The 14,518-nt window shown below is 42.0% G+C and overlaps 1 protein-coding gene across 1 annotated transcript in view; it reads left to right on the top strand.

Moving 5' to 3' along the window:
- The window catches only part of PKD1L1 (polycystin 1 like 1, transient receptor potential channel interacting), a 128,079-nt gene extending 122,031 nt beyond the window's left edge, over positions 1 to 6,048 (top strand). The window contains exon 52 of the mRNA XM_058534776.1: positions 5,459 to 6,048. Within this exon, the coding sequence (XP_058390759.1) occupies positions 5,459 to 5,464 (6 nt within the window). The 3' untranslated portion in view covers positions 5,465 to 6,048. The remainder of the gene's footprint in view (positions 1 to 5,458) is intronic.
- Positions 6,049 to 14,518: the final 8,470 nt, after the last annotated feature.

The raw sequence follows: 14,518 nt of genomic DNA, 5'->3' as shown, positions 1-14,518 counted from the left end.
GACAATCTACATACTGGGAGGAAATATTTGAAAACCACATATTCAAAAAAGGACCAGTATCTAGAATATATAAAGGACTCTCAGAACTTACCAATAAAAATGCAAATAATCCAGTTAGAAAATGGACCAAAAAATGCATAGACATTTCAATGGAGAATGTACAGAAAACACAGAAAAGATGCGAACATCACTAGCCACTAGGGAAATGCAGAGCAAGACCACAGTGATATATCACTACATACCTATAAGAACGGCCAAAATTAAAAAGTGACACTTAATGCTGGCAAGGATGCAGGGACTAGATCACTCATCCACTGCTGGTAGGCATGTAAAATGGTACAGCCACTCTGGAAAATAGTTTGGCAATTTCTTATAAAATGAAACACGATAACTTATAATCCAGAAATGATACCCTTGATCATTTATCCCAGAGAAATGCACACAAAAACCTGTGCATGAATGTTCCTAGCAGCATTGTTTGTAATAACTCTAAACTGGAAACCCCCAGTATCTTTAACTGATTGAGTGGTTAAACAAACAGAAGTACCCTCATACCATGGAATACTATGGAGCAATAAAGAGGTAAGATTATGGGGCAGGCAACAACCTGAGTGAGTCTCTGGAGAATTATGCTGAGTGAAAATCCAAGCTCAAAATGTTCCATACTATATGATTCTGTTTATATAACATTCTTGAGATGACACCATCTTAGAGATGGAGAGCAGACTATGGGAGAGAGGAAGAGGGAGGGAGTGTGGCTGTGAAAAGGCGGCAGGAGGGATCTTGGTGATGGAATGTTCTGTGTCTTGACTGTATCAGTGTCAATATCCTAGTTGAGATATTGTCCTGTAGTTTTGAAAGATGCTACCATTGAGGAAAGCTGGGTAAAGTGTACATGGGATCTCTCTGTATAACTTTTTTAAACTGCATATGAATCTAAAGTTATCTCAAAGTAAAAAATATTTAATTTAAAAATAATTTAAGGTTGCTATAACATGCAAAATTAACATGAATGGAAATGTTATTAACTTAAAATTAATTACAAATTTAATGATTTTTCTAGCAGACGAGAGAGTAACCCCAATCAGTAATGTTCATTATGACATGAGCTGCTTCCCGAAACCGCCTTCCTCCAGCCCGCCCAGGTTCATCCTTTTTCCTAATTGTCTTTTATGGGTGAAAGTTCCAGACCATGAAGCCATCTGAGACCCTCCAGTGGGTGGACGTCCTGAGTTGCTCTGATTTCTACCTAATGAGATCCAGCCCTGTCTTGGGCCCCACACCATCTGTTTCCACTCTCTGTTGTACCAAGACTCGGATGAGGTGGAGGGAGATCCTGAGCCATTGTAGATTCTACAAAGGTGGAGTCATTCTTGGAAGCTCAAAAATTCTGGATTATTTGGGATCAGAGTAACATGTTTGTGTCAGTAACCAGATACCTCCAGAGAGAACGGCAGCAGGAAATGTGGAAGAAGGATCAGAGAATCTGGCCAAGCCAGAGAGACTCGGAAGCTCTGCCTGAAGCATGCACCACCCTCCTTGACATTCGAGTTCATCTAGCTGACGATATGCTCCTTAGAAACAACACATTTCAGCATATTTAGCCACCAAAGACTCAACAGTATTTTGCACAGCATCGTATCCCAGACCGAAACTGACAAGGAAAGCTAAGTCCACCGGGGACCAAAGAAGCTCATTGTCCTCACGCACTGCCTCATAATTTGATCTCTGCTCTAGTGTGATGGGCCCCTTTGACTGAACGTGCAGCTGTCTGACATACCGGCAGGACATCTGCTGTCAGCAGCGTCTCGTTTCTTCTACTTCTGGGTCCAAGGTTGCTGCCCTAGCCAAAAACTAAATGGAAACCTTCGTGGTGCTGCACAGCAATGGTGCACTTCTGGCATTCTTTAGACCAAAGAAGTTCTTAATTGAGTTAAGGTCATGAAGGAATATATTTTAAGACTGTCAAGAATATCTCTACAGAACAAAAAATCCTAATTTATTTACTGGTATAACAACTTGCTAGTGCAGTCTCATTTTTTAAAGAGACATGGCCATCAGTGTTTGTTCTACGGGCTCCTTCCAAAATAAATTGCCTTGCCTTGCACTGCATGTAGGTCTGGGTCAAGAGCAGAGTGGCCTCTGTGGTTAGGAGGAGGCCTAGCTGCCAGCTCCATAGGCGCCGTGTCAGGGAAAACAGTCACAAAGGAAGGCCAGTGCTTATGGGACTGGGACTTCTATTCTACAAGATGCGGGTGACGGGAACTCTTTTAGTAGTACATCTCCTACATGTCAGGGATACAACAGTCACATTTCAGATGCCCTGGTCACTATTCCTGATTTAACCACACTGGAAGTTGTTGAATCTTAGGGCAAGACCTCAGCAGATCAGAGGACAGAAGTTGCTTTATTATTTGTAAGAGAAATAGTTTCTTCATCTTTACCAACCGGTAGAGTGTAACATTTTTGGATGACTCCCCAGTCTATGTCACTTCATTTGCATTTCTCATTGGTATTTCCTTACTCTAATCTTGAGTAACTTCAACTGTTAAAATTCCTTTTTCCCCTCTTGGTACTGAGCCATAACCTGCTCTGTAAGTTGCACCAAACACAACTTCTTTGCCCTAGAGTCAAAATTAATCAATTTAATCTCTTTCCACAAGACAGTTTCTGCCATATTTGAGGAAATTTTGTTTTTTTCTTCTATCTTCCAGTCGTAGAGTCTTCTTTCCTCTAGACTGACCACCCTTAGCCCTTACCCCCATATGACATTGTCCCCCACACCCACCATCCCCATATGACATTGTCACCAACCAAACCTTTCCCATGTGACATTGTCCCCAACCAAACCTTTCCCATATGACGTTGTCCCCCACCCCTACCATCCCCATGACATTGTTCTCACACCCACCATCCCCATATCCCTATATGACACTGCCCCCACCCTCATATCCCCATATGACACTGCCCCCCACCTCCACCATCCCCCTATGACATTGTCCCCCACCTCCATTATCCCCATGTGACACTGCTTTGAGTCTCTTCACCTGCCTCCTGACTCCTGGTGATTCTTCCGTTTGTATGTTTTGTCCCCTCAGAGTGATAATCAGTAGTCCAGGAATGGCATGATTAGGAAAAAATATGTTCTGTGGTCATTATTGTGTCTTTTTTTCCTTCTGATTAGTCTGGCTAGAGGTTATGGCTTTTATTAATCTGAAAGAGCCAGCTTTGGTTTCACTGACTCTCTCTCGTTGTTCAAGGCACTGATTTCTGTCTTGACCTTATTATTTCCTTTCTTCTGCTTACATGAGATTTAATTTGTTCTTTTCCTAGTTCTTCAGGTAGAAACTGAGGTCATTCATTTGAGATCTCTACTTTTCTAATAAAGCATTTAGTGCTACAATTTTCTCTCCAAGTACTGCCTTAGCAGCACCCAACAGATTTTGATAGGGTGTATTTTCATTTTTATTCAGTTCAAAATACTTTCTAATTTCTCTTTTGATTTCTTTTTGACTCTGTAGATTATTTAGAAGCAAGTGTTTTAGTTTATATGTATTTGAGGATTTTCCAAATGTCCTTATGTAACTGGTTCCTAATTTTATCCTCCTGTGGTCAGAGAACATAACTTGAATCCTATGAAAGTCACTGAGACTTATTTTATGGCTCAGAATATGGTCTAACTTGGTAAAGAAAGCGTATTGTGCTGCTATCTAGGTCAGGATGGCTGATGGTCTTGTTCGAGACTCCTATACTTGCTAATTTTCTGTCTACTTGTCCCATCAATCACCAGATGAGGGATTGAAGTCATCTACTATAATTGTGGAGTTGTCTTCTTCTTCTCAAAGTTCCATCAGTTTTTGCTTCACTTTATCCTTATCTTCATTCCTCTGTGTATAAAGTGTCTTTTTTTCTAGCTGCTTTTAAGAGCAATTTGATTATGATGTGCTTTGGTGTGATTTCCTTCATGTCTATTATGCTTGGCTTTTGCAGTTTTCATGAAGATTAGAAAATTTGGGGACATTATTTCTTCAAGTATTTTTCCTGACACCTCCTCCTTTACTTTCATTGGCTTCAACTACCTGTCCATTAGGCCACTTGGAATTGTCCCTCAGCTCATTGGTGTCCTTTTCACTTAAAACAATCTTTTTTTTCCTTGTGTTTCATTTTGAATATTTTATAATTTTTTGTGTGTGTGTGAGGAAGACCAGCCCTGAGCTAACATCTGATGCCAATCCTCCTCTTTTTTGCTGAGGAAGACTGGCCCTGGGCTAACATCCGTGCCCATCTTCCTCTACTTTATATCGCACGTTGCCACAGCATGGCTTGACAAGCGGTGCATCGGTGCACGTCCGGGATCCGAACCTGCGAACCCTGGGCCTCTGTAGCAGAGTGAGCGCACTTAACCGCTGCGCCACCAGGCTGGCCCCCATTTTGAATATTTTGAATTGCTATATGCTCAAGTTCACTAATCTTTTTTCTGCAGTGTCTAATCTTCCCTGAATCCCATCCTGCATATTTTTTTATCTCACACATTGTAGTTTTCCTCTCTATAAGTTCAATTTGTTGTTTTTTTAAAATATCTCTTCCATATCTCTAACTTAACTTTTTGAATACATGGAATATAGTTGTAATAATTCCTTTAGTGTCTATACCTGCTCATTCTAACATCTGTGTCCATTCTGGGTTGGCTTTAATTGATTGATTTGTCTTTTATGATCATTTCTGTTTCTTTGCATACCTGGTATTTTTTTATACTAGACTTGTGAATTTTACCTTGTTGAGAACCAGATATTTTTGTGTTCCTATAAAAATTCATGAGCTGTATTCTGGGGTGCAGTTATGTTACTCGGAAAAAGTTTGAGCCGTTTGACTCTTGCTTTTAAGATGTGTTAGGCAGGACATGGGCAGCTTTAATGTCAGGCTAATTACTCCCACTACAGAGGCAAATCCCTTCTGAATATCCTACGTGACACCTCATAGACGATGCGGTTTTCTATTCTGGCCTATGTGAGCACCAGGCACTGTTCTAACCTCCTTGGTCTGCTCTTTCCCCAGCCTGGTGGAATTTCCTCTTGTGCATTCTCCAGTAGCCTGATGACCACTCAGAGGGGACCCTTGCAGATCTATGGAGCTTTCTCTCTGGCCCTTTCTCCTGCAAACTCCAGCTGCCTAGAGCTCCAGCCCCTCATCTCATTCTTCTAGCTCTGGGAGTCTGCTGGGTCTGCCTGGACTCCCAGACACTCATCTCCATCTTCTAGCTCAGGGAGTCTGCTGGGTCTGCCTGGGTGCTCCTTCCCTGTACTGCAGCCCAGAAACACTCACGAACAGTTGGGCCATCCTGAGCTCATCTCACTTGTTTCCTGTCTCTCAGCGATTACTGGCCTTTGCTGCTAATGTCCGGTGTCTTGATAACCACTGTTTCATGTATTTTTCCTGTTTTTTTTCTTGGTTGTTTCAGGTGTGAGGATAAATCCAGTCTTCGTTACTCTGTCTTATCTGGGGAAGCAGTTTATTAAAAAGTTATGAGCCAGCCATTGCACTCCCAGGTAATTACCCAAGATAAATGAAAGCATGTGCCCTTACGAAGATGTATGCACCAGTGTTCATCACAGCTTTATTTGTATTAGCCCAAAACTGCAAACAACGTGGTTCTCCATCAACAGGTGAATGAATAAAGAAACTCTGAGATGTGATGAAATACCACTCAGCAATAAAAAGGGATGAACTACTGATACATGCTGCAGCGTGGAAGAACTCCGCCATACTTAGGCTGAGTGAAAGGAGCCAGACAGAAAAAGAGTGATTCCATTCATTTAAAATTCTAGGAAATGCAAATCAATGTATAGAGACGGAAACCAGATCCTTGGCTGCCTGGGGCTGGGGGTTGGGGCTGGTAGAAGGAGGGGTGACAAGGAAGCAGAGGAAATATTTGGGGGTGATGGATATGTCACTATCCTGATGGTGGTGATGGTTGTACAGGTGTATACATACCAAATAGTGCGCTCTAAACATGTACAGCTTGTTGTTTGTCAAATATACTTCAATAAAGCTGTGTAAACAATAATGATCCTGAGCAAGCTTGATGGTGTCGTTCCTATTCTTAGCCCAGGAAGAAAGGGCTAAGATGTCTGTGTCTAGGGAAGAAAGAGGCTACAAGTCCAAGCCGGAAGAGCAGCCTGTGAGACAGTGGGGAGCCCAAAGCTCTGCCCTGCAGTCCTTGTCACGTTCCCTCCACGTGGCCCGCATGGTCTCGGGCCCGAGATGGCAGAGGGAGCGGCAGTGACCTCTGTGCCCAGTCGAACGTGAGCAGAGCAAGTATTGCTTACCTGTCCAATTATATTCTTTGGAAAAAAGCCTTAATAAAAAATTTGTGAGATCTTGGGCCGGCGCCGTGGCGTAGCGGTGAAGTGCGCGTGCTCCGTTGCTGGCGGCCCAGGTTCGGATCCCAGGCGCACACCAACACACCACTTGTCAGGCCATGCTGTGGCAACATCCCATATAAAGTAGAGGAAGATGGGCACGGATGTTAGCCCAGGGCCAGTCTTCCTCAGCAAAAAGAGGAGGATTGGCATTGGATGTTAGTTCAGGGCTGGTCTTCCTCACACACACAAAAAAATTTGTGAGATTAGATAAAATGTATTTTGTAGATGGAACTTTGATAACTATGCTGAATTGCCCTCTAGAAAAATTTGGCCAATCTACTTTCCCACAACAAGAGAGGTTGCCAATCCTCTCAACGGTGGCCCATAGTGGGGATTACCTTTCTTTTACATCTTGGTCAGACTGATGTGATAACTAGTAGCTCATTGTTGAAAATTCACATTTCTTTGATTATTAGTGAAGTTGAACATGTTTTTTTATGTTTGCTGACCACTCTTTTTTTTTTTAGTATATTGCTTGTTCATGTATTTGGCTCATTTTTCAATTGGAATATTTACTTTTTGTCTGATTTTAAGAGATTTTTATTTAGTGAGTGTAATAGTTTGCTAGGGCTGCCATAACAAAGTACCACAGACTGGGTGACTTAAAGGACAGAAGTTTATTTCCTCACAGTTGTAGAGGCTGGAAGTTCAAGATCAAGGTGTCACAGGGTTGGTTTCTCCTGAGGCCTCTTTCCGTGGCGTGTAGATGGCCGTCTTCTCCCTGTGTCCTCACATGGTCCTCCCTCTGTGCGTGTCTGTGCACTCGTCTCCTCTCCTCATAAGGACACCAGTCAGATTGGATGAGGGCCCACCCTTATGAGAAACGAGAGCCTCATTTTACTTTTTCCTACTCTTTAAATACAGTCACGTTCTGAGGTACTGACTGGGGGGGGTATAGGATGTCAACATATGAATTAGGGGGACACAATTCAGCACATAACAGTAAGAATACTAAATATCCTACCTAGTCCATTTTTTGCCTTTTAAACTTATTTCTGTTGATAGGTAATACTAAGAAACTATGTATATTTTTTATTGCTTACCACATGCCAGGCACTGTTCTAAGTACTTTACAAATATTAACTAGTTGAATCATCATGCAGCCTTGGGAAGTAGGTTTTATTATTATCTCCATTTACAGTGAGGCACAGAGAGGGACAATAATTATTCCTAGGTCACACAGCTGTGAGGCGGTGAAGCTGGCATGCTAACCCAGGCAGTCGGGTTCTGAAATTAGCATTTAACCACTATGCTGTCCTGCCTCTCAAGGGAACCTTCCACATCACAGAGTTGCAGACTAGAATGTGCTTATGCACATCCTGCCTCTGCTTACAGCTCCTACCCTTGGGCTTGTGCTTCATAGAGCCTTTCCCATGCTGATTAGTACATAATGTTAATTTATTTTTCCTTCTGCTGCTTGTATCAGGTTGATTGGAATTTGCTTTGGTGTAAGATTTTTTCATTTTGTCTTTTTAGCCATCAGGCATCGAGGACTTAAGATGGCTGGTGCTCTGCTAAGGTGCTCACAAACACGCCTTTACCTAACCCACACAGCCACCAAATTTAGCAAACGTCCTGGTTTTACACATGAGAAAAGCCAGGGTTCCCAGAGGTTCTTAACTGTTCCAATTCATACAAGTATGAATTGGAAAGTATGAATTGGAATATGCTTTGACAGACTTTTTTCATGGATTCATTCATTCCAAAAACATTTCTTGAGCACACTCACTTTTGAAGGACATCTATGCTGGCAGGGGTGGTGGTAAACCAACAGACAGCTTCAGGATGAGGCAGGGCAGGGCCAGTCCCAGAACAGGCAAGACAGACAGACAGTCACCTTGGCCATGATGTGTATGATGCAGTTAGCAGGCATAAGCGTGCACTGGAGTCGCACCGCTGGCTCTTCTCTGTTGCTCTGCGTTGCTTGGATGAGGAGGTGATACATACGTGGGGGTGGGGGTTAAAATGAGGGTGTGTTAGAGGAAGGGAAAGCACCACTTGAACTTCTGCATACCTGAGCCCACAATGATGCAGTAATGAAAAAGATGACAGCACCGTGCGTGGAAGCTTTCTCTGGACAACACCCCTGGTTGGCACTTTCCATGAGAACCTTCGTCTCCTGTTGCTGCTGCAACAAGTTATTGCAAACTAAGTGGCTTAAAATGACAAAAATGTATTATCTTAACAGTTCTGGAGGCCAGAAGTCAGAAATGGGTCTCACTGGGTGAAAATCAAGGTGCGTTTCCTCTGGAGCCTCTAGAGAAGAATCTATTTCTTCATCTTTTCCTGCTTCTAGGGGTCACCCTTGTGATTCCATGGGGCCCACCAGATAATCCAGAGTAATGTCCCCATTTTAAGGTCTACTGGTTGACAACCTCCACCTAGAGCCCTAACCCCCCTTGGTCGTGTAAGGAAACATATTCATAGGTTCTGGGGCTTAGGATGTGGACATCTTTGGGATGAGCCATCATTCTGCCTCCCACAGTGAGTTCTCTCCTTTAATCCTCACAGGAACCCTTCTGGTGGCACTTTACTAACCCCATCTGACGGAAGCAGAGGGGAGAGAGGGAAAGTAGCTCCCGCGGTGAGGGGAACCGTACATCCATTGTGAGCCAGTACATCTTCTAAGGGCTGCAACTGCAGTTCGTATAATAGTCACAACTCCATGAGGCAGACACTGTCATCATCACGCGTTTTACAGATGAGTAAACTAAGGCCCACGGGCAGCCGAGTGCCTTGCCCAAGGTCACCCAGCTAGTAAGTGACAGGGCTGGCCTTCTAAACCACGGTCCATGTGACTTCTTAGTGGGCATATGGCCCACTGGGTGAGTGGACATGGGAGAAGGTTCTGTTTGGGAAAATTATCAGGGAACCAAACCACTGGGGAAGGCGTTATAGGAACTTTTCAATGCAACCTTGAGAAATGGCGGTATTATTGCACCAGTGTGCTGCATGTACCCCAACTGGTCACAGTGACTTTTAGCAATGGTTGGAATCATTGGTTGAGCTGGCAGTTTTAGAACTTTGGAATATTGCACATTTTTGGCTGGTAGAGTTGCATAGGGGCTGGAAAGTACAGAGGTTGTAGGGTCAGAGGCCCGGGTCAGAGCCCTTTCTCCACGCTGTGTCAACTTGGAGCAACTCCTGATGTCCAGCAGGCGTGGGTTCCTCATTTGTGAAGTGTGGATGCCTCTCCTATCTCCCGAGGTGGAGGAGGGAGCTGGATTTGTTGTTTTATCCAGTTTCTAGCTCATAGTTGGCACTGGAACCTGTGAGCTAAGGACCACTCTCTGCAAAATAAACACGATGCAAGTGTGCTCGTGGGTGTTGCTTGGGGACTACAGGAGGCCGTTTGTACAGAAAGGATTTGTTAACTGTGAAACTCTACACATGCAACCATTTTGGGTTTTTTTCCAGAAAGCCGTCAAGGTCCCAATAGCTCCTTGCTGTCAGAGCCAGCTTGGAGGGGAGAGGCCTGGCCTTGGTGCCAGATGCCCGAGACCTCTGCACTTCACTGTGTCCCCGGCTGCTCTGAAAGGGCTCTTCCCACGGCACTTCTCTACTTCTCTGAGAAACTGTGTTATTTCCTCAAAAGGGCCTTTCATTTCACCCCTTCCTGTAGAATATCTAATTAAATTATTTTCTTCTGACCTCCCAGCTGCGTGGCCCCTCTGGGGTACTGCTTGGCAAACATAATTGGATTCTCTCACCTCCAGTTTTAACATGCACCCGGAGAGCTGCTGTCCCTTAGACCTGGGGTCCTGCTTCCGGGTCACGCGATGGGGACCTCACGGCAGCGTCATCAGCTGGCTGGGAGGGAACAAGGAAAACGAGGCATTTTCAATGAATCTGACGGTGTAGCCACATGTGAAAAAACTGGAAAAATAGCTTTCAGGTTTAATTTTTGTTTTTTATAAAAACATTTTTTAAGTGAAATAAGTCAGACAGAGAAAGATAAATACTGTATTATCTCACTTACGTGTGGAATCTAAAAAAGAACAAACAGGCTCATAGACACAGAGAACAAATTGGTGGTTGCCGGGGTGCAGTGGGGAGGGGGGTGAAATGGGTGAAGGGCATCAAAAGCACAAACTTCAAGTTATAAAATAAATAAGTCCTGGGATGTAATGTACAGCATGGTGACCGTGTTAATAATACTGTATTGTGTATTTGAAAGCTGCTAAGAGAGTAATCTTAAAAGTTCTCACAAGAAAAAAATTTGAAACTATATGTGATGATGGCTGTCATTGTGATGATCATTTCACAATATATACATATATCAAGTCATTACCTTGTACACCTGAAACTAATATAATGTCATATCTCAATTATGTCTCAATAAAAAACTAAATTTTATGATACAAAACAATGTTTTAAAAACACTTTTTATTGCAAACAGGAATGAGTTCTATGTTTGTCTGTTTCTCTTTATACCTGGCCTCTCTTTATTAAAAAAAAGATATTAACATGGTGTATAAAGAAGGATGTCATTACCGCAAGGTAGTTAATAAAGCAGATGGGATATAAAAATCATGGAGGAGAAAGCAAATGGCAACCAGGAGGAAAACAAAACACTGAAATTCAGCTGCTGGTGGCCAGGATGAAGAGGAAACTGTGCAGGTACACAGCCCTCGCTGTTGGAAAGACCTTCAGTGGAAAACACTCCTCTGGCGCTGATTTTGAAAAAAGTTTCTTGGGTGGAACCTCGTAGAAGGGGCTCTGAACGCCACATGATGATGGCACCACTCTCAACTTGCCCCATTGACTGCAGATTGACAACGGGCAGCCATGTGCTTTCTTAGCTTTGACACCTTCATTGCTTCTGCAGTGCCCCCTAATGAAGGACAAGGGCCTAACATCGGCAAATGTTAAAGGGATGTGTTCTTGCTCTTCTATTCAAAATGCTGTGAGGCATGGGGTTCCCTGGATGCAGAGACAGCACTGACAGACAGGTGTAAGCAGAGTACACCAAACCACAGGCCAGGACCAGGCAGGGGGCAGAAGGGCAGAAGAGGAGCAGGCTCGTTGGGCTCCACATCCTGCAGCAGGCTGCTTCCTGCAGGATGCTGGAGCACAAGTGCAACCCGAGAGAGAGGGCCTGGAGCCAACCAACCTGGCAGCTGCATGCCCACCTAGGGACCGGGATCCCCACAGCTCCAGCCCCTCCGTGCAAGGAGGCAGAAGTACTGGTAAGTTCCTGTGGGCCCAGGGAGGATGGGGGCTGCACCACCGGATCCATGGCCAGCGAGGAGGCTGGGTCTGAGATCCTGGCAATGACCCCAAGGGCAGCACCCCCAAAACGGCATGAGAAGAACTGGTTCTTCCCTGCCCGGGGGACCAGGTGGGGAACCCCCAAATCACTAGAAAGATAGCATTAGGTAAGAGAAAGAAAGACTAAATGAAACAAAATATCAAAGCAAAAACTTCCCACTCAAAATGAGATATCAAAAATTCAAAGCACCTGAGGCTATCTGAAGCTAAGAAAGAAAGACAATAAAATCTACATTCAATACAGGACCTCATTACAGATAATTAAAAAAAAAATAAGGTATTATGAAATAGAACTGTCAAATCAAATACATATGATAAAAAATTAGAAATCTAAGAAATTAAAAGTATAACACTGCCACTACAATAAAAAAAGAAACAAGAAAGACAAACTCTAGATTGGACACAGTTGAAGACAAAATGGTGAATCAAACGCCAGCATTTCCCCAGGATCTAGCAGAGATCACAGAGATTAAAACACATCAACAAGAGGCCCCAGGGGTATTGTGGATTTCCAGAAAAAGGGAACAGAGAGAGTGGCATCTATTTTGAAGATAAAATAGCTGAGAAATTTTACGCACTGAAGAAATACATGAGTCCTCAGATCAGAAGAGCCCCGAGCATCAAGCAGCCTGAATGACAGTGAGTCCACAGCTAGACACCTGGACAGGAGCTTCAGATGTCACAGGTAAGAAGAAATGCTGAAAGCTACCAGAGCCAGAAGAAAAGGTAATATACAACAGATGTCAGCCAGACCACAGCAGACCTCTCATCGGGAGAAGAGAGGCCAGAGGCACTGGAGTGATATTTTCAAAGTACTGAGGGAAAATATCGATTATCTAGAATCCAGTGCGATCTAAATAGCATTCTAGGATGTGGTCGAGAGGAAGACATTTCAGACGCATAAAGACTATGCCAGTTTCCTACCCACAGACACTCACTAAGAGAATTACGAAAAGTTGTACAGAAGAAAAGCAAACCCAGAGAGAAGTCATGGTATGCAAGACCAAGGGCAAGGGCAGGACTGACAGATTATATTAAATTAAATTAATTATTGGTTATAAATATTTTTTTGTTAAAAAGATAAAAATCTAAACAAAAATAATCACATGAGGTAGATGATGTTTGACAGGTAGGCAGCAGATGCTGTGTTCTGTGAGGTGCAGGGGAGGAATGTAATACTGAATAACAGTTAAATTATGTATATAGACACATATGTATTATATAATGAATTAAGGAAACATCATGTATGTAAGGATATGCTATATATATTATACTCTATGTAGTATAATAGATTGTGTGTGTGCTTAGAAACCAGTAAAATGGGGAAAAGAAGAGGCAAAACATTTTCAGTAGAACAGAGGCACAGAGTTTTAAAAAGAAAAACAAAAGAAATGATGAAGTGAAAGCAAAAGATAAAATTTCTAAAATAAGTCCAAACTTGTCACCTATAACAAGATATATGATTAAACTTGTTATTAATAGAAGCTATCAGATTGGATTTTAAAATAACAATATCCAGCTATGTGCTGTATATAAAAAGCATATCTAAAAAAACCAACATAGAAATGTTGAAAGTAACAGTAAAAAATACTATACAAATGTTAACCAAAAGAAAGCAGTAATAATACCAAACAAAATAGAATTTAAGGCAAAAAGTATTAAAAGGGATAAATATAAAAGGAATGATCAATACTAAATTTATTTGCATCCAGCAAATAAATCTTGAATTATATGAAGCAAAAGTGAGCAGATTACGATGCTATAATGACAACTTTACCTCCGTCTGAAAAAGAAGGACCAAGTATACAAAATAGTAGTAAAAATGGAAAAGATTTTGGTAAACTTATTAATCTTGATCTGATAGCTCGTTATGAAACCCTATACTCAACAAAAGGAAGTATACATTATTTTTGAGGTTGCATGAATCCTTTACAAAAATTTATTGTGCAAATGCCACAAAAGAAGTCCAAATGTTTAAATAGTTGGTATTATCCAGAACTCATTCTCTGATCATAATGCAACCATTTAGTTATAGCAAAAATAAAAAAGATAGATTATTTGAAAATAACCATATGACTGAAAACTTAAAATAACTCTGAAATAACTAACGATTAAAGAGAAAATAACAATGCACATTAATTTGTATGATGCATCTCAAGCAGTATTTAGAAGAAAAATTATATTTTAAATAATTTATTACAAAGCAGGAAAGTTTAAAAATAAATATTTTAATGTTCAACTCAAGAATCTAGAGAAAGATAAATAGAATAAGTATAAAGAACGTAGAATACAGAAACAAAAATGATAAGCACAGAAGTTAATCAAATAGAAAACAAGCAGTGAAGAAACTCAACAAAATCAAAAGACAGTTGTTTTAAAAGAATGCTAAAAGTAGACGAATTTCTAACAGAACTGATATAGAAATAATGAGAGAAATCACAAATAAAAAAGAACATAAAAAGATATAAATTCAGACACCATACAGATTTAAAAATTAGTTAACATAATGCTATGAACAACTTTATTCTGATACGTTTGAAAACTTAAGTGAATTAGACATTTTTGAGGAAAATGTAATCAATTTGACTAAGAAAAAACAGGAAATCACATCATAGGCATTAAAGAAGTAGAATCAGGGCCGGCCTGGTGGTGCAAGCGGTTGGGTGTGCGCTCCGCTGCGGCGGCCCGGGGTTCACCGGTTCGGATCCCAGGTGTGCACCGACGCACGGCCTGTCAGGCCATGCTGTGGCGGCGTCCCACATAAAGTGGAGGAAGATGGGCACGGATGCTAGCCCAGGGCCAGTCTTCCTCAGCAAAAAGAGGAG

This window comes from Diceros bicornis, chromosome 41, assembly GCF_020826845.1.
Source record: "Diceros bicornis minor isolate mBicDic1 chromosome 41, mDicBic1.mat.cur, whole genome shotgun sequence".
NCBI classification, from domain to species: domain Eukaryota; kingdom Metazoa; phylum Chordata; class Mammalia; order Perissodactyla; family Rhinocerotidae; genus Diceros; species Diceros bicornis.
The sequence above is the reverse complement of the archived record's forward strand: the minus strand, read 5'-3'. Positions and strand labels throughout refer to the sequence as shown.